Below are 22,414 nucleotides of genomic sequence, written 5' to 3'. Positions count from 1 at the left end.
GGAAGCTATTATCCTCCATGAGAGAAAATGTTATCATAAGGAAGAATTTTGTCATTTTTCTTTACTTGATGATGGCTATTAAACATACAATAAGGACAATAAATAAATAAGAATGGAAGGAGTGCAACTATGACTAATTCCTACACTCTGTCCAGTGCATAAAAGTGCCCCTCAGTCCCTGGATTCTGGCAAGTAAAGAGGAGCCTCTGTATCTGGTGCTAGAAAACCACAAACCCTCACATCCCAGGCCACTGAGGCCCACTATAGCTGAGGACAAACCAAAAGAAAAAGAAACAAAACCAACTCTTTTTTTGAGACAGTCTTGCTCTGTCGGCTAGGCTAGAGTGCAGTGGTGCAATTTCAGCTCACTGCAACCTCCACTTCCTAGGTTCAAGTGATTCTCATGCCTCAGTCACCCAAGTAGCTGGGATTGCAGGCATGCGCGATCATGCCCAGCTAGTTTTTTTTGTTGTTGTTGTTTCAGTAGAGATGAGGTTTTGCCATGTTGGCCAAGCTGGTCTCAGACTCCTGACCTCAAGTGATCTGCCTGCCTCGGCCTCCCAAAGTACTGGGATTATAGGCGTGAGCCACCATGCCCAGCCTAAAACCAACTGTTAAACAACCAACTTAAGCACCAGCTTTGGACACACGGAAATCAAAGGAAGCCACGGTCAGCAAGGTTAAGCTAGGGCTTTATTAATAGTCCTGCATATCTTGTTAATCACATTGTGTTTTACCTGCTATCCTGAGGATTTGAAGCTTTACTCCCCAGGAGATTTTTCTAGCACTAAACACCAGTGAAATAAATGCAGACTTCTTACATTCAAAGGCATAGTCAAGCCTCCACTGAAAGTGGCTTCTGACTTAGCACAGAGCAGCATCTCCTTGTGGTTTTTATCCCATGGACATGGGTGGTCATTATGGGGATGCAGGGGGCATCAGGGGAACCAAACGAGCCCCATTCTGTTTTTCCACGAGTTGAACATCACAGCCTGTGACGTGGAAAGTGTCTTCTTGATGATTACAATGAATCCTTTTATTTTAGAGGTGAGGCAACTGAGGCCTGGAATGGTGAAATGATTGACTGTAGACACATTTACTGTGGAATGACAGAGAGAGGCTCTGACAGAGGAAGACCCAGGCCACGGGCGAATACAATCCAGGCTTCAGGGACAAGCATCAAACACAGGGAGGGGCTGGCCTAGGTTGAGGCCCAGAGTGCCTTTCTTCTGTTCTGAGTAGAGACTCAAGGATCTAGCAATCAAGGGAGGAGACTGGAGAATGGGTACTTTCATGTAAATAGCAGTTCCTACACCAATCATCATTAGCAACAAACCTTTACTAAGGGCCAAGTGTATACAATTCTGTGATGCTGTGCACCTCCCCCATCTGTAAAATAGGGGAAAGAGTACATCCTAGAGTTACTGTGAAGATTAAATTCTTTTCACTGTATCTAATACTGATAAACACTTAATATTTGTTAGGTTATTAATATTTTAATTTTTTTGGACTAGAGGTTGTTATAAATTTTTTTTGTTTTTACCTTAAGAATAAAAAACTCTTAAAAATACTGGCACCTGACAATAAAGGAAAGAATATGATATTGCAAGCTTTCTTTCTCCTTCATTATCTTTAATGCTGACACTGACATTGCTCATCAATTTACTCTCACCATGTATTACCTCCGAAATCCGATGTTCTGCTGTGACAGTGGAGGAATTAAAGGTATCCCGTTTTCTCCGATGGCCCACGCCACACTATGAGACACTTTCCCTGAGGTCATCAGAATCAACTGGTTACTGCCATCAGCTTCAAATGAGAAGGGCACTCCTAGGGAAACACCAGATTAAACAGGATGCTGTTTAGAAAGAGGGACTGAGCCTAGTCCTGGCAAGAAAGCAGATAGTAGACAAATGGAACATGGAGTGGGTGGGGGTGATGAAGATGGAGCACGTGATTCAAGCTGGTGTCACTGAATTTCTTCAGGTGATGATGCTGACAGCTACTCAGCTCTGTCTCTGATGGCAGAGAGTAGACGTTCTCATGACGCACTCTCGAGTGGCTCCACCTGCTTCACAGCTTTGTGACCTTGGACAGGTTAGTTAACTTCTCTGAGCCTTAGTTTTCAATGTATAAATCAGGGATACTAAATAGCACCTTCTTTGCAGAGTTATTTCAAAGACATTTATTTACTTAGTCATTCAAAATACTTATTTGAGCTTCTACTTCATGCCAGGCACTATTGCAGGCACTGAAGATAGCGGTAAAGAAGCAAAACTGATAAGAATCCCTGTTCTAAAAACTGAGAAAGAAAAGAACTTCTGTTCTCATGGAGTGTATATATGAGTCAGGGAGAGAAGCAATACTAAGAGAAATGCTTAGTATGTTAGAGACTGTATGTAAGTCTGTTAGTATACTAAGAGAAATACTTAGTATGTTAGAGACTAGTATGCAAGTGCTAAGGAGAAACAAATTAGGGAAGGTATATAGAAAATTTGTGCTTTGGAGGGTGGAGAGGGGATAAACTTTTAGATGGGGTGGCCAGGAAAGCCTCAATGAAGGTGACTTTTGAATAAATGACTGAAGAAAATGAGGAAATAGAGGTAGAGGTGTATTATTTTGGGAAAGAGCATTACTGGCAGAAGGAACAAGTGCAAGCACCCTAAGATAGAAGTGAGGAACAGGAGTTAAATAAGTTAATATTTGCAAAGCACTTACACAATGCCTGGCAAATAGTGATCGCACAACACATGTTAATTATTACTAAGCTATTGTAGCTACAGTAAAGTCTCATTGATTTGGCCTCTAACTGAAATTTAATGGTAAAAACACTCTGGGCAGTTATTTAATCAACTAAAGGAGAAGATTTTCAAGCACTAAATGAAGTAACTCTAGATCTTTCCTTCGTATTGAATATCCTATCTTGATCTTCAAAATAACCTTATAAGACATTAAAGGAGTTACTAATAGATCCATTTTATAAATGAGGAAAATGATATGCAAAGAGGTTACATGACTACCAGAGTCTCACAGCTTGCCAATATCAGAGCTGGAACTAAAACCTAAGTCTCTAGACCTGAGGATTGGATTTGGCCTCAAATAAATAATGCAAATAAAGTTCTAGATATAAGTCACAATAAAAAAAAATCAACAGATACATGAGGAAGCAAGCCACCATAAACAAGAGGCAACAAAATCAGACCAGTAAGTAGATAGGTATTGGAATGATCAGATATCTAATATTTAAGAATATTTTAAAATATTTGAATGAATGAATGAATGTATAAAAAGAAATGATTGAGAGTCTGAGGAAAGGAAAAAAAGCTGTCAGAACTGACAACACTGATTGGGAAATAACTAAACATAATTTCCAGAGTTGAAATATACAGTAATTGGAAGGAAAAACAGAAAGGATTAGTTCCAATAATAAGAGACAGCCAAAAAGTGAATTCATGGCTTGCAGGACAAATTTAAAGAAATTACATAGATCGTAGCAGTGAAAGAAAAAGACATCAAATGTAACAAAGAAAGGTTAAGAAACATGGAAGAAGGAGTGAGAAGATCCATCATATATCCAATCGGAATTATAGAAGGAGATGAGAGAATATTAATAAAAATCTCCCTATTAAAATTATTTATTTCAAACTTTTTGAGCTTATGAACAACACTGTGATGTTCATTTTTATGCGCAAATCTTTGTCCTCATTTCAAATTATTTTCTTAGGAAAGATTCCTAGAAATAAAAGTAAGGCACCAAAGGTCATTTTCAAGGTTCTTAACTCACACTGCCAAACTACTTAGTAGTTGCATAGTTATATGCACTTACATTGTCACCAACAGTATATAAAAAGTAACTTGGCCAAAAGTTGCATAGCATTATTTGTTTGAATGTGAATTTTTGATATCAATTTTACAATTCTCTGGTTGTCTGGGAAGTGAAATAGATATATACACATTCAAATCTGACAATGAAACAGTGAGCCATTGAAGATACTAGCTTTCCATACCACTTCCAACTCCCTCGTGGTCCAGTGTCACATGCTGATTACTGCTAAACTCCACTTCTTCAATAGGAGCCCTTCCAGTGACAACAGTAGTCTCAGGAATAGGCAGAAACACTTCAGCTAGCAAGGTGGGACTACTGTGTCCAATAGTTTCATAGACCTGAAAACCAGAGAAGAGAAATAGCCAATAAAAGCAACAATAGTGTGAGCTCACACTCACATAATCAGTCCATGTTGTTAGTATTTGTGCTGGTCACTGTTCCAGCCCAAAGGACTTATCTCAGTGTGGAAAGTTGAGTTGTGTTACTATGGTTTCCATGGAGACGAGCTTACACCTGTTTGTGGTCAAGTTGTTGACACCCGGCTTTCTTGTCTGAACTAATCTTCTGGGTAGGGAGGTTAATCGAAGCAGCAGGCAAGGATAATTGTTTTTATTCCGAACCAATATACAGCTTACTAGGAGAATGGGCCTCCTCTTTTTCCAGGTTCAGGTTGTATTCAGACAGTAATGCCATCAGGAGGAATGGGTGGGACAGTAAGGACATGCCCCCAGATGGCTTATTATCTGTACCAATCTCCAAGTCAGTCAGAGAAGCTCTGTATGCAGAAGTACTCCAGAGTGTTACATTTTTAGTAAATCTATCAAGTTCTTCTCTTTCAGGCCTCATTTTATTTGTTAGCTGCTGAAACTCCAGATTTTTCTCAGACCTTCTCCTAGATGGAGCCAATTAGACCACCAGCAGCTCTGCTACCGATCACTGTGGTGTGTCTCATTATGATGCTATCACCATGAGGAGAAGGGCCCCACTGCAGGGCAACCATGGTTTAAGAATGCCCAATCCAGCCTCAGTTGGACTCTTGGCTCCATTCGATCCCCTGTATTCTTGGTACACTTCACTTTTGTGACAATATGACATAATATTCCACAGTTCTCCTGGCTTCTTTCCTGTGTTTTATTCTTTCTCTACATGAGGTCTCTGTGACTGGTTTACATTTTTTGAAAAATGCGGATGTTGCTACTTTTATTTCTACTAATTAATCTTTATATTTTTCTTCTTATGTAATAGTCCCCCACTAGTCAATATTTTCCACTTACCAATTGAATGCACAAAGATGACACCATGGATCGTTTCCGCCCACCCTCCCTTACAGGGCATATGATCTGAACTTTTTTTTTTTGAGATGGAGTCTCACTCTGTCACCTAGGCTGGAGTGCAGTGCCGCGATCTTGGCTCACTGCAACCTCTGCTTCCTGGGTTCGAGCGGTTCTCCTGCCCCAGCCCCACTAGTAGCTGGGATTACAGGCACCCACCACCACGCCTGGCTAACGTTTGTATTTTTAGTAGAGACAGGGTTTCACCATGTTGGCCAGGCTGGTCTCGAACTCCTGACCTCAGGTGATCTGCCCTCCTTGGCTTCCCCATGTGCTGGGATTACAGGCATGAACCACTGCACCCAGCCTGATCTGAATTCTTGTCCAGGAGTGAGGATGAAGTGGTGCCTGGCTACTATCCTGGCCTTGCTTCCCCCGTATCCATCAGCTCACCTTTGCAAGATGACTGGCTGAGCATGGAGGGTCACTGGGTCAAAGACAAAGGCAGAAATTGCACAGGTACTAAATTCAGGACCCCAGACTTAATTTTGCTGTGAGCTATTCTAATAGGCAGGAGTTCAGCAGGAAGCCCGTAAGTGGCACACTTAAAACACACTCTCCAAATTCATCTTCATCAGTTAAAAAGGTGATATTTTGATCTATACTAAAAAGTCTTTTATGGAAAATTTCAAACATATATAATGCAAGAATAATAATATACCACAGACCTGTCACCCCGTGCTTCAGTGATCACTATGTTATGACCATCTTATTTCATCTATACTCTCAACCATTCCCCTCCTCTCCAGTATCTTGAATCTAGACATCATTTTATCTGTAAATATTTCAATATGTATCTGTAATAGATAATATTTTTAAAAAGCATAATTACAATACTGTTTTTATAATAATTCCTTAATAACCTCAACTATTAGTAAGTTTCAAATTCCCTCGTGAGCCTCAAAAAATTCTGTAACATTTCGTGTGAATCAGGATCAAAATGTATTCCATATGTTGTAATTGACTGACACGTTCCTCAAGCCTCTGTTAATTTGTAAGTGACCCCTCCTCTTTTAAAAAATTTTCTTTATATTTTTATTGGTTCACAACTCTGATGTGACAAGGAGTGTCATTTGTTGCTTGACCCAACACTCCTTAAGAGGCTATAATTCTATAATCTTACACAGCTTAAAGAACATGTAGTAGTTATCATTTATTGCAGTGGAGACTTTGGTTTGACCTCTTAAATTACAAGCTCATTGGCATGAAGTCTTGTCCCAAGAAAATGATGTGTTTTCTTTAATTTTGTTTGAAATGAAAGAAACCACATTTTTAAAAGAATTTTTTTGCCAGAATTAATCGAGACAAAAATTCATTGAGATTTCCTTTTGTAGGAAGCACAGGGACTTAAGGGGCCTTTCAGTGTGGTACCCTGTTTAATCTTCACCACAATCCTATGAAAGGCTATGAAAGGTGGCTTTTATTCCTCATGGGTGTTCCCTGGGCTGGTCACCATGCCTAGTGATGACCAATAAAACATAAGTGATCACATAAAGGGTGTTTCTGAGGACATCAGTGGAAGGCGGCTTATTCCTAGTTTCTGGAGCCACATTCCTAGCTGGTGTCTAGAGAGGAACTGAATGGGGGCTCTTGGTGCCAAGTCTGTAGGCAGAGGCAATCATGGACTCTAGGGGAATGGAGGGTTTACTAGTTGGTGTTACTGTCTTAGGAGATAAGTATCAGATTTTTTTAATGAGAAAAAAATGGATTCCATCTGACAAAGCCAAAAAAAATCCAGAATTTCCCCAATCTTTATTTCCTACTCTCTTAAGATAGCAGAAGTTATTTTATTTATTTTTATTTTATATTTTTTTGGAGATGGAGTTTTACTCTTGTTACCTAGGCTGGAGTGCAATGGAGCAATCTCGGCTCACAGCAACCTCCGTCTCCCGGGTTCAAGTGATTCTCCTGCCTCAGCCTCCCGAGTAGCTGGGATTACAGGCATGCACCACCACGCCGGGCTAATTTTCTATTTTTAATAGAGACAGGGTTTCTCCATGTTGGCCAGGGTGGTCTCGAACTCCCAACCTCAGGTGACCCACCTGCCACACCTTCCCAAAGTGCTGGGATTACAGGCATGAGCCACTGCACCTGGCCCAGAAGTTCTTTTAAATGCTAGGAAGAAATGCTATTTTTAAAAATTAGGAAATGGGTACTTTGGGCTTTAAGTAGGCATTTATAAGTAGATCTCTCTATAATTTAGTTTCATTTTTGTTTTCTCTCAGTAGTGCTGAGGGTTCTCAGTCTCAGCATTATTGACATTCTGGGCCAGGTAATTCTTTGTTGTTGTGAGTTGTATGCTGTAGGATGCTTAGCAGCACCCTGGCCTCTCACTCATATGTGGGAGCTTAAAAAGCTGATCTTATGTAGGAAAAGAGTAGAATGATGGTTATCAAAGGCTGAGAAGGGAGGAGGGAGAGGAGGAGGATAAAGAGAGGTTCATTAATGGTATAGAAATATAGTTAGAAGGAATAAGTTCTAGTGTTTGATAGCACGGTAGGGTTACTATAGTTAACAATAATTTACTGTATGTTTCCAAATAGCTAGAAGAGAAGATTTAAAATGTTTGCAACACAAATGATAAATGTTTGAGGTAATAGATATTCTAAATACCCTGATTTGATCATTATACATTCTATGTATGTATCAAAATACCACATGTACCCCATAAATACATACAATTATTACATATCAATAAAAAAAGTTTTTAAAAATCACAGAATATTGTAAAGGAACAAAAGAAAAGTAATCACATGTTTTGTTTTTTCCATCTAAAATGACAGCATGGAATCAGCATGTTTTTTCCCTGCAGACGTTTCTATACCTGTTGTTTTGTCAGAGAAATAAAGCAAGGAATATTTTTTTTTTTAATGGGAATTCTCCCATTTAGTACCCGTGGTTTTCTTCAGGATAACACGAGACAACATGTAAATATTGTGGTCATGCAGTAGACACTTAGTAAACATTATTTCCTAGAGATTTCCCAGTTTCACAGGCCCTGTCTCATTCAAGCCCTCCTCGTCTTACCTTTAGATGACCACACCTGTCTTCTTGCCTCATGTAACCTGTCCTCCCTGCAGCCGCCACCTGGCTTCCTTCAGGCCCTCAACCACCTGACCTTTCCAACTGCACACAGCAGGGCTTTCTGGGATCAGCAATCTGACTTGCTATCATCCAGTTTAAAAGCATGGCAAGTAAGATGTATGTGAAAACATCTGTTTTGGACTTGGGTCCATAAAGAACCAACAGCAACCACAAAATGAGGTAGGCGAGGGTAAACAAGGACAGTTCTCCAGATATGACTGTTATTCCCCCTCCGATAGAGGAGTTATTCCTCAGATCAGCCAGAGAAATTAGGAAAGGCCCTGAGAAGAGAAAGTCGAGCCATCACCAAGTAGGTTAAAAGGAGAATTTCCCTATCTCAATCCACATGCCAGGAATATAAACGATTAACAGGATTGACTAATAAGGAAATATGATAATGTTAAAAAATGTAAAAGGCACCCAGCAATATTACACCACTGTTGCTAGTTGTTTTGGTGTTGAGAAGATGAATGTAGGATAAAGTTACATATGTGAATGACACAAAAATGAAGGCAAAGCTTTTTAAATTTCTAAGCCAAATTTTATTTATAAAACCCTACACATTTATTTTGGAAAGGCCTCCAAAGCCAAGATTTTCAAGACCTTTCTGGAAGGACTGTGGCCTGGCTCCATCTCCCCTGTCCCATGAAGTCCAATCTCATCCTTCTCTTGGGGCCAACTTTTTTTTTTTTTTGAGACAGGGTCTCACCCTGTCTCCCCGGCTGGAGTGCAGTGGTGTGATCATGGCTCACTGCAGCCTCAAACTCCCAGGCTTAAGCAATCCTCCCACCTCAGCCTCCTAAGTAGCTGAGACTAGAGGTATGCACCACCATGCCCAGCTAATTTTTTAAAATTTTTGTAGAGATGGGGTCTCACTATGTTGCAAAGGCTGGTCTCAAACTTTGGGTCTTTTAGTTTAAAGGAAGACTTTTGGTTTAAAGTAAGACTTACTGCACACAAAACATTGTGTGAGCTATGAATAAAACTTGACTGAGAAAGTAAAGAAAAGAAAGCAAAGAAACACAAACTCCAGAAGCACACTTGCTGCTCCTCTGTCACCTGCCCTGAATAGAGGAGGAGCTGCAGGGGCCCACAGGAGTCCCTCCCTTTCTACAGGCATCTATAGTGAAGATGTCAGTATTCAGAGTTCTGCCTCCTAGTTTGACATCCATCATCAATTCATCCTCCCTGTTCCTCCCCTACAAAGGAAAAGATGATATCAAGAAGACCAAGATTAACATGAGAAGACCAGATAGAGAGCTAGAAGGGAGAGCAGAAGACAGTAGTGAGGCAGGCAGGAAGGAGAGGAAGTGGGCCAGGAGACACCCACTGGCAGAGTCAGAAAGAAGGGAGAGAAGGCGAGAAGGCCTCCCCTCCTGCAGGTGCCCAGCCATGCCTCCACTGATGGTGAGAGCTCAGACTACCTAGGCAGCCTGTGAAACACACTCCCACTATGGGCACTTCTGAATGTTCTGAATTACTTTAGAGGGAGAGACTATCTTCTGTCTCGCACAGCACAACAGTATTTTACTTCACATGTATTCTAAAATGTAAATAAAGTCTCCAATACTATCTCCTGCTTATTGCCTTGAATATTAGCTTGCTGTGGATGTTATAGTCAAAATAATTTTTGAAAAACCAATGTGACAATACTATGAAATAAATTTTTAAACCAAAAAGCAAAGTTATCCAGAATATTATCCAGAATATATTCATAGGCAATACGTGACCAAGTGTTCCAGGCCATCAGCCTCAGCAGAAGCTCCAGAGGAGATGGAATAGAGAGTCAATGTGGACCCCGCAGGGAGGGCAGGGACCTCACAGGGGCTCTGTCCAGCGACCACGTATCTGAAGGCTGCCCCAGCTCTCCAGTGCAGAGTTGGGCAACTCTCTACTTTTACGTTCAGACAAAATCACCTCATTTCATTCTCTTGTGTTCATTCAGAGTTATACATCAAGGAAGAAGTAAACATTAATAGAAATTATTTTCCCCTGTTTGATATTCAGAAAGGGAATTTCCAGGCTTAAGAAAATCTCAGGTTTTCACCAAACCTCCAACTCCAATCCCCTTTCTAAAACCATTTTATACTTGCTTTCTCCTCTCACCCATATTATGTTTAAGTTAGCAGCCAAAAATTTTGTTTTTTTTTTCAAGTTTCAGAATACACAGACATTAAAAAAAATTCGATGGCATTTTAAAGAGTTATACGAGTGACAAGACTAAACAAAATTCTAAAGTTCTAAAATTTCAAGAAAAAAATTTCAGCTGTGCAGATATCAATCCTGTTATCTATATAGCAAAGGAATTTTGCTTGAGTCTTGATGCTTGGCACTTTGTAAATGAGGACCACCCTGCCCTCACCCACCCCCAGATCACAGATTAAAAGGTACAGGACAAAACTGCCACAGGCTCTGGAGGAATTCTAAGCCAAGGTGGTTGACCTTGGGTGTCCAGTGCCAGCCCTTTCAGGTTCTGCCTCCCATTTCTTGGCACCACCTCCTCTCTTTCCATGCAGTTCTGTGCTTCCTTCCCACTGTCAAAAGAACACATCCCAGCTGTTGCGAATGTCCTCTACAGATCGTAGAAGGTTTTTAACTACTGAGGTCTAGGCGGGGCTTGATATTCAAAATACTGAACTATACACAGTATTGAACCCACCTCCTGGGTTCATTAGAATAGCGGCCCACCACAGCTTGGGAACAGGACCCTGGAGGCACTGGCCTTGGTCAGCCATTCCCTTTAATTGGTCAATTGTGGGAAGGTCCAGGGGATCTTTGAAGTGGCGCTTATGTGGCCAGGATGGCATCTGGGAAGGTCAGGGCAGCAGCTATTTATCAGTCAGTACAGAAGTATGTAAATATTTTATTAATTATACAGCAGTGATGGTACCTGCAGACTTTGTCAGTTATACTCACTAGGAATAGGTAGTGGCTGCCTGAAGTACTGTATTGAGAAGAGTTCTAAAATTATATTCGGGCTCAGTGGGAAAACACAACAAAAATAGCACCATCAATTATTGCTTTCTGGCAAGGGTGGTGGAGGGGAGTGAGACATTTCTGCCTGAGTGAAGGATGAGGATCTGTGATTTCTGCCTGGGTGGTGGTGGGGAAACAAGGGCATGCATGCCACAAAGTTGCAATCCTTGTTAACAAGCCTGTTAGGATTATAAGAGAGACCCGTTAGCATTGTGGGAGAAGAGTCACCGAAAGAACAAGCAAGACTGAAGACACTATGATGGGTTAAATAGCATCCTCCACATATTGATGTCCAACCAGAAACTCAGAATGTGAACCTAATTTGGAAATGAGGTCTTTGCAGATGTCATTAGTTAAGGATGAAGATAAGATCATATTAGATTAGGGTGGGCCCTAAATCCAATAAGAGTGTTCTTATAAGTGACAAAAGAGGACCCACAGAGAGAGACACAGAGAAGGCTATGTGAAGATGGAAGCAGAGATTGGAGTTATGCTAACACAAACCAAGGAACTCTAAGTGCCAAGAAGAGCTGGATGAGGCAGGGAAAGATACTCCTCTAGAGCTTTTGGAGGGAGTATGGCCCTACTGACACCTCGATTTCAGACTTTAGGCCTCCAGAACTGTGAACAAATACATTTCTGTTGTTTTGAAGCTACCAAGTTAGTGGTTCCTTGTTATAGTTTAGTTTCCCCAGGAAACTAAAATAAACTCAAACAAATATGTTGCTAATGGTGGGATTTAGGCTAGTGGGAAGATTTATTAATTTGTGGGGGGAATCCTAGCACCTGTATCTTTCCGACATTATAACCTCCCATGATTGTGGCGTAATTGATTTCTCTGTTATATGACGCTAGAGTCCCTGTAGAGGGTGATATTGAAATATGTCTTCAATGAATGAGCTGGAGATTTCCCTGTGCCCCACCCCCTTCAGCACCCCTGTCCCATCTCAAGGCAGACACTCCAGAGCACTGTGGCCAGAGTTATTCTGCCAGCATTTTCAGTAGGTGAGTTGGGGAACAGATCTCTTTCTTCTAAGACTTTAAGAACAGATGTGCCAAGGAAGAGGCTTGAGACTCTGTCAAGACGTATGTATAACCAATGGATGATTTAAAATCATTTCACACCTGTAATGAACAAAAAGTTATTGGGGCAGTAACTATAATAATATTAATTATTATTACTATTGTTTTGAGACAGAGTCATACTCTGTTGCCCAGGCTGGAGTGCAGTGGCGTGATCTCAGCTCAGTACAACCTCCACCTCCTGGGTTCAAGAGATTCTCCTGCTTCAGCCTCCCGAGAAGCTGGGATTATAGGCGCCCGCCGCCAGGCTGGGCTAATTTTTTTTTTGTATTTACAGTACAGATGTGGTTTTTGCCATGTGGCCAGGCTGGTCTCGAACTCTTGGCCTCAAGTGATCTGCCCACCTTGGCCTCCCAAAGTACAGGCATGAGCCACAGTGCCTGGCCAGTGACTGTAATTAAAATGTGTACCTGAAGTGTTAAACTCTCCGGCCAGTTGACTATTTGCAAATTGAAAATCTGCCCAAAGTGAACTCGGAAGTCTGCTCCTAGTGGCCGACTGACTGTCCTGGACACCTCCTTGTTGTTGAAGAGCACTTTTAAGTACACTGAGCGCTTCTTTACATCCTCCCTTCTCGAGACCTCCGCTCTGCAAAAGGAGATCATTCACAGTTGGAGTTAGTAATCATTTACTAAGATCACCAAAATATATGATAAATAAGAACTGAACAGAACAAGGCACATTGCAGGCAACTCTCCCAGTCATGTCAGCCCTCATTTAACCAGAGGAGCCACAGGTCTTGCAAAGTAACGTGGAATTTATGGAGAAGCCATTAACAGACACTGAAAAGGGCACAGAGGATTTAAGAACTAGAGTCCATTCATCGTTGTACTACAGTCTCCTCAGGTTTTTCAAGCAAGCTTTACATTTGTGTCCCAAAGTTTTAAGTTCATATATTCCTTGTTAACTGGAATAAATTCAAGACATAGGGGATAATAATGATTTATATTTGGGTAAGAAGTTTTATTCTAAAAATACAGCAGCATATTGTAGCAGTTAGATCAAGTTCACTTTTCCGAGATACCAAGTTTTTCTCAGTGTTTTCAGACAGTAAGTGAATGTTCAATAGATGCAGAGTATTAATAAATGTTCCTTATTTTTAAAGATAATCTGACTCAGAAAGTTAAAAAAAAAAAAAAACAACCTGCTGGGCGCGGTGGCTCACGCCTGTAATCCCAGCACTTTGGGAGGCTGAGGCAGGCGAACCACGGGGTCAGGAGATAGAGACCATCCTGGCTAACATGGTGAAACCCCGTCTCTACTAAAAATACAAAAAATTAGCCAGGCGTGGTGGCAGGCGCTTGTAGTCCCAGCTACTTGGGAGGCTGAGGCAGGAGAATGGCATGAACATGGGAGGTGGAGCTTGCAGTGAGCTGAGGTCGTGCCACTGCACTCCAGCCTGGATGACAGAGCAAGACTCCGTCTCAAAAAAAAAAAAAAAAAACCAACCTCACATTGGTCTTTAATTTTATTGTACATATGTGTACAGACATCCACCAAAAAATGCCAGTTATTGGTTAAGTCAATAGCAATTCAAGCTAATTAAGGAAAGCAAAAGGTTAGGGCATCAAAATTTGAAACAAGCTCAGGTTTTTTTGGGGGGTGGTAGTTTATTAAAAATTGTTCCATTGTGGTAAATATATATAACATAACATAATGTTTATCACCTCAACCATTTTTAAGTGTATGTTTCAGTGGCATTATGTACAATTACTATGTTGTGTAACCATCACCACTATCCATCTTCAGAACTTTTTCATCATTCCAAACAGAAATTCTCTACTCATTAAAGGGGGTGGTAGTTTTAACTTTTTACAAGTCTGTAATTTAGACTTATTCTAGATGAAATAGCTCAAATTACTTCAGCATTTTTTTAATAAAGGATACTTCACAGCAAATTTGCAAGAAGTATCCAAGACACCCCAGACTTAGACTCCACTCATAAAAGATTACCAAATCAAGCCCAAATTTTCCTTTTAGAAAGCATGCTCTGTCATCACATATTTTGAACGTTCATGTCAAAATTATAGGGTATGGTACTTGTGCCTTGAAAACAGCTTACTTAGTACAGGGGAATAGTTTATGTATAACATCTTAATATGTGAAGTTGAGAGAACACATGAAAATGCACAAAAAGCTATAATTTGAAAATAAACATTAGAACATTAGCAGAAGTTTGAAACCAAGACTGTCAGAAGTCTTATAATGACATCCTAATTAACTCCCACATTTTAATGAACTCAGAGGCTGACTGACTTCATTTGAATTCTCATTTTTCACGTTGGGATATTGAAGATTCCAGTGTACAATAGTCCCTGTATTCACAATAGATCTTCTGTGTACTAGAGAATTAAGTCTGGGATTTTGTGGTATTGATGATTTTAATGGACTCCCTTTAATTAATGATGATATACCATAACATGCATCAGAATCACTTGGAGACCTTGTGAGGACAGTTTTCTGGGCCCCACCTCAGGGTTTCAGGTTCAATAAGTCTCAGGTAGAACTTGCGAGTTTGCATTTCTTTCTTTTTTAAAATTATTTTTAAAATTTCTGTTTAGTTGGTTGCCTTTAAATAATTGTCTGGCTAGTTTTTATTAACCTTTCTTAAACATATTTATTTCAACGTGAGGTATTAAAAATGTTTGGGGTATTTATTTATTCAATAGAGGCGAGGTCTCATTTTGTTCCCCAGGCTGGTCTCTAACTCCTGGCCTCAAGCGATCCTCCCACCTTGGCCTCTCAAAGTGCTGAAGTTATAGGCATGAGCCACCATGCCTGGCCTGAGTTTGTGTTTCTAACAAGTCCTCAGTGATGCTGATGCTGCTGATTCCAGGGCTATACTTTGAGAACCATGGCTATACAGTGAAGGAAAGAATAAATAGGAAATATAAAAATATTTTTATTATGTTATAATTTTAAAAAAGAAGATGAACTTATAAATGTATGTTTATGGATTTATTATATATACAAATGTATATAAATCAAGTGATGTTTCTCAAGTAAGAATGACTAGACATGTATTTTTATCAAATCTGGAGGGTATGCTTCAGATGGCCTGACTTAAATACAAGCTATAGGGCACACCCACAGTGTTTTGGGGGGTCTTCAAGGAGACAAGCTGAAATCAAGGAAGGGGCAAGGAGAGGCATCCATGCCTGTGCCAGAAAGGTGGGACATGCTACCAGTGGACTGAAGACTCATTGAGGTTACAGATAAGGGACTCAAATCAAAAGCCACACAGCCAGCCACTGTGAAGAGCAGGCAGAGATTTGCAACTGGGATGCTTCTCCTACAGGGAGCTTTCCAGCGCGCTCCTGAGTGGCCAGTGCACATGCATGAGGTAGGTGAATCAATGAAATCACCTAAAGTGGGCAAATGTCAGCAATTTCATGTGGTTCAACCTAATATTCATTCAGAGTTGATGATTCTCCTGATGCTAAAGTAGGTCGGTAAGTGTACACTCCCCATAGTGTGCATGTGCCCACATGAACATGTGTATCAGATGTCAGCCTCATTTATGGTCAGAGCATCCACTCACCTGGGGCACTGATCACTGGGTGTTACACTTCCCGCCAGGCTTAGCTCTGGAACCAGCGTGGGCTCCCAAGGCCTCCTCCTGCTCTGGGCTGCTCTCTCCCTCACCTCATGCTCTATCACTGCCCGATCAGTGGGCTCCGGAGGGGTGGGCTTCACAAGGTCCTCCTCAGGATGTGGCTCCTCAATCTCATCATCGGGATGATCTTCTGCTGCTTGTTCCCTTTTCTTCTTCTTGGCCCTCTGTTGGGTTTGAGGCAACATGACATCAAACAGGAATTTTGGAATTTCATTTAAGAGCACAGTCTTCAGAGCCAGATGGACCTGGATGCAAACCCCAGCCCCATTTCAAACAGATGTGTGTAATCAGGCAGGTCACTAAGCCACCTGACCTCTCTGTGCCTCAGTTTTTTCATCTACAGAATGGAGCCCAGGAAATATCTCCCAGGGCTGTTGAAATGAGACTGTTAAAATGCCTAAAAAGCATTTACCATATAGCCTAGTCCCTAGAAAGAGCTTAAAAAATGGTAAGTATTCATGTGATCATTAATTTTGGTTTTCAAGGCTAAGGACACATCTTGAAATATTAAAATAAGGCATGTAAGCACAATGAGCATTGCAGGTCCACCTGATCTGTTATTTGTTGCCCTTGGACTCAGTTTTGTAGGGTCATGTCCATAAAGTTATATAATTTTCTGAAGGAAACTCCAGAGCATCAATCCCTACATTTAATGGAATAATGCATGTAAGATACTCAGCACAGTGCTGGACACAAGCATTAGTGATTACTACATTATTACTTAAATAGTCACAGAGTGCTACCATAGCATTCTCTATGGACAAAGCTGGCTCTGGTATCAATCAACTGGGTGGCTTTTTAAGCAAATGCATTAGCCAGTCAGTTCATTCATCCTTTTATCCCTTAGCCAGGGGACAGGGGAAGAGACAGAGGGAGCCACAGGATACCCTAGTCTGCCAGTCTGGTTTCCCCACTCCTGTACTGGAGGCTGTCCTCCCAGACCCTTCCTGGCCAGCCCTATTCCAGGCTGAGTGTTTGTTTACACACTTGCGCTTTCCTCCAGGCCTTCCACTGGTGTAACGACGTTCTGTACTCTTCCATCTTCTGTGCGTACTCCTCCGTATGCTCTTCCAACAGTTCACTTATTTCAGCTTGAATTTCTGCTTCATATGCTTCTTCATCTGCTTTCTGGTCAACTTTTTCCCTTTAAAATAATTTGTAGTCCATTGGTTATTTCTGGAAATTAAGAGAGCAATAATAACAGCAAATACTTCTATTGAACTTGCCATGTGCCAGTTCCTCTTCTAAAAATATCACACATGTAAACTCACAATCCTGTAAGGCAGATGCTGTTATTATCCACCTCTTATACATGAGGTGACAGAGGCCCATAGAAGTTAAGTAAGTTGCCCAAGAACACACAGCTGGTGAGTGGAAGGGCTGAATATGAGCCCAACCCCCTGAACACTAAGCAGCCATGCCTCTCTGCGTTAAGTGATCTGTGTGGTGTGCTGACACGGGGCCTGTAAGTTCTCAACTGATAGTGGTGGAAATTTCATTAGTTATTTTATTACTTCTTCAGGTTTCTGAGGAACTGCTTCATTTTGTTGCTACTGAGTCCCTGAAACCACTTTAAGTTCTAGGGTACATGTGCACAACGTGCAGGTTTGTTACATATGTATACACGTGCCATGTTGGTTTGCTGCACCCATCAACTCGTCATTTACATTAGGTATTTCTCTTAATGCTATCCCTCCCTTAGCCCCTCACCTGCCGACAGCCCCTCACCTGCCGACAGCCCCTCACCTGCCGACAGGCCCCGGTGTGTGATGTTCCGCGCCCTGTGTCCAAGTGTTCTCATTGTTCAGTTCCCACCTATGAGTGAGAACATGTAGTGTTTGGTTTTCTGTCCTTGTGACAGTTTGCTGAGAACGATGGTGAAACTACTTTTTTGACTTTGGATGGAAGATTTGGGTTTTTCTTTGATGATTTTGCTTACACTCCACCAGGAGATCAGCCCAGTTCTGTTTCCCACGGTGTGTTCTGTAGGACATTAGTTCTGTGAGATGTCCCACCAGGAAAAGATATTGTGTCCGTATCAATGCTGGATTAAATAAGTGTGAAATGTTCCTTGCTGGTCATCTTTTCAGAGCCCTTAACATGTTGATGAACAGCATGGCTCTCCTGGTGGGCGGCGGCAAATGTGCAGTGACTGCATCCATCCCACCCAGCACTTTGGAGATGGTGCCGAATACTGACTGCACTATTTTCCCCAAAGCAGTTAAGCTTCGTAATCCATTTTACAAAAACCTAGACAAGTGCATAGAGCTGACAGATATTTGCTTATGGACACATGTTGCCTGGAGTTTAAGCAGTTTACAGTCCCCCAAGGCACAAGCTCTTACAGCTCTCTAGGATGACTACCAAATAAATCACTTTGGATGCACAGTGGTACCCAAAATTTATAAACATCGGGGGAATTTGGCCTCAAAATTATGTCCCATCTCTGATATACAGAAAACCATTCACTTTTCTCATTGCTATTCAAAAGCATGAATAAACTTGAATAGTTTGTGTGTGTGGGAAAAACTATGCTTTCTCATAAGGTGGCTAGATGAATCAAGAACGTGAGAAAAGGGTTTTGGAAGATAGCTACTTATCAGGGGAAGGAGTGTTATGACCTCATGAGTAAAATGCCTGTAATTTAGTTTACCCTATAAACTCAAAAAGAAGGAGGGGAGGGATGGAGGGAGAGTTAGCAGCAGGGATGATGGGAGGGAGGGAGAGAGAAAATAATCTGGCAAGGATTTCTGTACTGCTTCTGTGGGAGGCTCAGCCTAGGAGATGGAATTCGAAAGCACAAACACTGCAATTTCTAGGAGACAGCCATTATTTTGTGAGGTAGCATATTTGAATTTGTCAACCAATATTAACTGAGCAGATACTAAGTGGCAGGTGCTCTGGTAGGGACCAGATATACAATGACAATAGGGCCCCTGCTTTCAAAGATCACACAGTCTTAAATACTTGTCCTGAAAACTAACTTTTTTTTTCAATTTTATAATTACAGCTAAAGAAAAATCACAATTTGCAGTTATCTTTGGCTGAAATATGGCTGTTTTCAAAGCAATATATCAGATAACTGCCTAAATTTGTTACTATTGTTAACCAACATTAACTGAGCAGATACTAAGCGGGAGGTGCTCTGGTAGAAACCAGATATACAACGACAACAGGGTCTCTAGTCTCAAAGATCACACAGTCTTATACTTGTCCTGAAAACTACCTTTTTTTTTTTTCTCGATTTTGTAATTACAGCCAAAGAAAAATCACAATTTGCAGCTATCTTTGGTTGTACTATGGCTGTTTTCAAAGCAATATGTCAGATAACTGCCCAAATTTGTTACTATTTGTGTCAGTATATAGGCACAACACTTATCCAGGTGAAACAATCAGACAGGGACCAACACCAGCAGCATAGATGCTCTTGCATTAACACATAGAACATGGTTGTGTTGTGATAAACTGTACTCTGAAGCATATATAAAAGTCTAGTGAATTAGGTAGCAGAAATATTATCAAAGCTTCCTTTCTCCACACCACAAATGAAGGTCAATTCCAAATGAATTAAAGATGAAATGTGAAAGCTAAAACTATAAAGGTTATAGGAGACAATATCATGGAATATCTACATGACTCAGGGGAAGAATTTCTTAAGAAGCATACAAAAAGCACCAATAATAAAAGAAAAAACGAATGTATTTTATCTTTTTAAAGTTAAGAATTTCTATCCATCAAAAAGCAACAAAAAGAGAGTAAACAGACAACTAACGAGTAGGAGAGGATATGTGCAATACACGCTACTAACAAATTCCCATGTTATACGCAGAATGCCTCCAAATTACCAAAAAAGATAACAAGATAAATAATCCAGTCCAAAAAGTGACCAAAGCCTTGAACAGACACCTCACAAAAGTGGAAATCCAGATAGTCAGTGCATGTACAAAAAAACGCTCACCTTCATGAGTAGTCAGGAAAATATAAATTAAAACATGTCAGCAGGTTGGCAAAATGTTAATTAACACCACCAAGTAATCGGCATGATATGGGTGATATGGACCTATGAGAACCCCCGTGAAGGCATGAATCAGCACAACTTCTGGAATATGTTTGGAATCAGCAATGTAAAGTTGAAATGAAATCTTGGGCACATGTACCCTAAAAGACAAGTACAAAAATTCCTACAGAAGTGGTTTCTGTAACAGTTGAAAAATGGAATAAACTCAAATGCCCATCAACGGAAATGGACAAGTTTGGCTATATTTGTATAACGAAGTATTATAAAGCAAAGAAATCTAACTACAGCCATGTGCTGTCAAGTAGATGAATCTCACAAACACAGTACTGAAGAAAAGAAACATGTATATATTCACTAAAGAATACACACAACATACTTTCAGGTATGTAGAAGTCAAATACAAGCAATATTAAACTATATATTCTTAGGGATTGCACATAATTGGCAAAACTATAAAGACAAGAAAACAATGATCACAAAAGTCCAGGTAGTTGTTATTTTGGGGATTGAGGAGGATGCCATTTGGGAGGGGCTGCTCAGGAACGAAATGTTCTATTTCTTAACCTGGGAAGTGGTTATATGCATATTTATCTGTAATTACTTTTAAAACTGTATCCAAGTTTTATACATTTTTCTTGATGTGTGATATATCCCAATAAAATAATTTTTCAAAAAAGCCTACTTTCTCAAAACAAGTTTCAAGGGAGTATTTGTAAATCTCTGGAACTCTCGAAGGGATTTCATCTCTTTCCAAACTTTTATGATGGTCTTAAGCAATGTTCGATCTTTTTCTTGTTCAGCATCACGGAATTTTCTCGTTTGTCTGCAACATATAATAACACATGAGTATATATTAAAAAGTTAGGTGTGTTTGTTTGCAAAAGAAATTAATAATGCACAGTGATTGTATATTCAATTTGATAGCTACCATATTTTGAAACAAGTACAGAAAACTAAATACAAATGCAAATGTAAAGACAATAGGATGTCAACCTGTTTTGAGAGGTTTACTTGATTTTGTTTTCTTTAGGCAGATCTGACTTTAATTAAGTACTTAAAAAATTCATATTAAAACTATGCATCCTTCAACAAATAGTCACCTTTGAAGGTAAGAAAATAAAGGCAGTTCTCATGGACTAAATTATTATAAACATAGCAAAGTACACTGCTGTTCTAGTTAGCAGCAAATACATTTAAAGTCTTTCTGTGTTAACACAAATCACAAGTTCCACACTGAGGAGATGAAGTATTGTTATCGCATGCCTTGGAGATTTTCAATATTCACTAGATTACCAATATTTTTGGTTTGATCTGAAGAGGCATCATTTGAAAATTCTTTCCTCTTTATTTTATTTAATACCTTACTTTAAGTTCTCTTTATAAATGATAGCTAAGTTTAGATCCCAAATGCATTTTATTGCATAATGAGACCATTATTAAATTTTTGAACAAGTGCCATGAGTCATTCCAGGGAATTTAGAAGTGTCTAAGAGACAGAAGATATCTCTGTCCTCAGGGAGTTTATAGTTTAGCTCAGGGGACAGACACATACATAAATGATATCAGTGTGAGGTTTGTCTAAGAAAGTATCATGAGAAACCAAGGATGTAGCATTTCACAAATTAGCACCTCATGACCTCCAGAAGGCAGGCCTAAGTCTGGAGGTTGTACATGTGATGATTTAGTGGTACAGAGAAATAAGGGGGTCTAGGTTTCTAAGATCAACTGGTAACTGTAGAAAAGGAAGATGGCAGAAAATGATAGTGGTTAGGTAGTCAAGATCTGGGACTCTGGGAAGCCCTTAGAAAAGCAAAAAAGCAACAAACTAGAATAAGAAACATTCTCTTTGAGGAGCAGTAAAACATTGTGGTTAAAGGTGCAGTTGTTGCAACCAGACTACCCAGGTTTGAATCTCAGCTCTACTATTTACTAGCTGGATTGGATAAGCTACTTCCCTTTGCCGGCTCACATCTGTAAAATGGGTATGGTAGGAGTTGACCGCACTGGGTTGTTGGGAGGAGTTAATGAGATAATCCGCATAATGTGCTTAGAACCTTGCCCGATACCAAGCAAGAGGCCCACAAATGTTATCTGTCACCATCAGGTGATCAGTTCGTCTCCTATGCCTTTAGCTGTTATCACCCCTGCTTCAGTTTTAAAAACCACAATATAAAATTATTTTACTAGTTACATGACACCTTCAGGCTTTCTGATATATTTTCTACTTTCTTTTTTAGTACCTAAAAATAATAGTTTCCCAGAAATGCTAAAAAGAGCTCTTAGCAAGAAAAATTTGCATACAAACTAAAGAAGCAGAAAATTACAAAATAATATTTAATTAAAATTGTGACCAGAGCTGGAGAGGAAGAGGGAAAGGCAATTTTGATTAGGGAGTTGGCAACAGTTTTCTGAAATCTGATGTAGATGGGGTCTAGACCGTGCAGTGGACTGCTGCTCAGAGATGACACTTTGGGAGCCAC

General features: G+C 40.3%; 1 protein-coding gene and 1 long non-coding RNA gene across 10 annotated transcripts in view; one reads left to right on the top strand and one right to left on the bottom strand.

Annotated features, from left to right (window-relative positions):
* Positions 1-22,414, bottom strand: part of CC2D2A (coiled-coil and C2 domain containing 2A) — a 134,101-nt gene that overhangs the window by 46,217 nt on the left and 65,470 nt on the right. For all 9 annotated transcript variants that reach the window (XR_012434690.1, XR_012434691.1, XM_045392157.2 and 6 more), the window contains 6 exons: positions 20,617-20,757; positions 16,904-17,060; positions 15,842-16,080; positions 12,711-12,888; positions 4,008-4,164; positions 1,683-1,830 (listed from right to left, as the gene is read on the bottom strand). Coding sequence is in view for 7 of the 9 variants with exons in the window: in XM_045392157.2 (XP_045248092.2) it covers positions 1,683-1,830; positions 4,008-4,164; positions 12,711-12,888; positions 15,842-16,080; positions 16,904-17,060; positions 20,617-20,757 (1,020 nt within the window). In the remaining 2 variants the exon portion in view is untranslated. The remainder of the gene's footprint in view (positions 1-1,682; positions 1,831-4,007; positions 4,165-12,710; positions 12,889-15,841; positions 16,081-16,903; positions 17,061-20,616; positions 20,758-22,414) is intronic.
* LOC135970883 (uncharacterized) overlaps positions 1-22,414 on the top strand; it is a 67,518-nt gene that overhangs the window by 17,009 nt on the left and 28,095 nt on the right. The gene's annotated exons all lie outside the window — the stretch shown is intronic.

Source organism: Macaca fascicularis, chromosome 5 (genome assembly GCF_037993035.2).
Source record: "Macaca fascicularis isolate 582-1 chromosome 5, T2T-MFA8v1.1".
NCBI classification, from domain to species: Eukaryota; Metazoa; Chordata; class Mammalia; order Primates; family Cercopithecidae; genus Macaca; species Macaca fascicularis.
The sequence above is the reverse complement of the archived record's forward strand: the minus strand, read 5'-3'. Positions and strand labels throughout refer to the sequence as shown.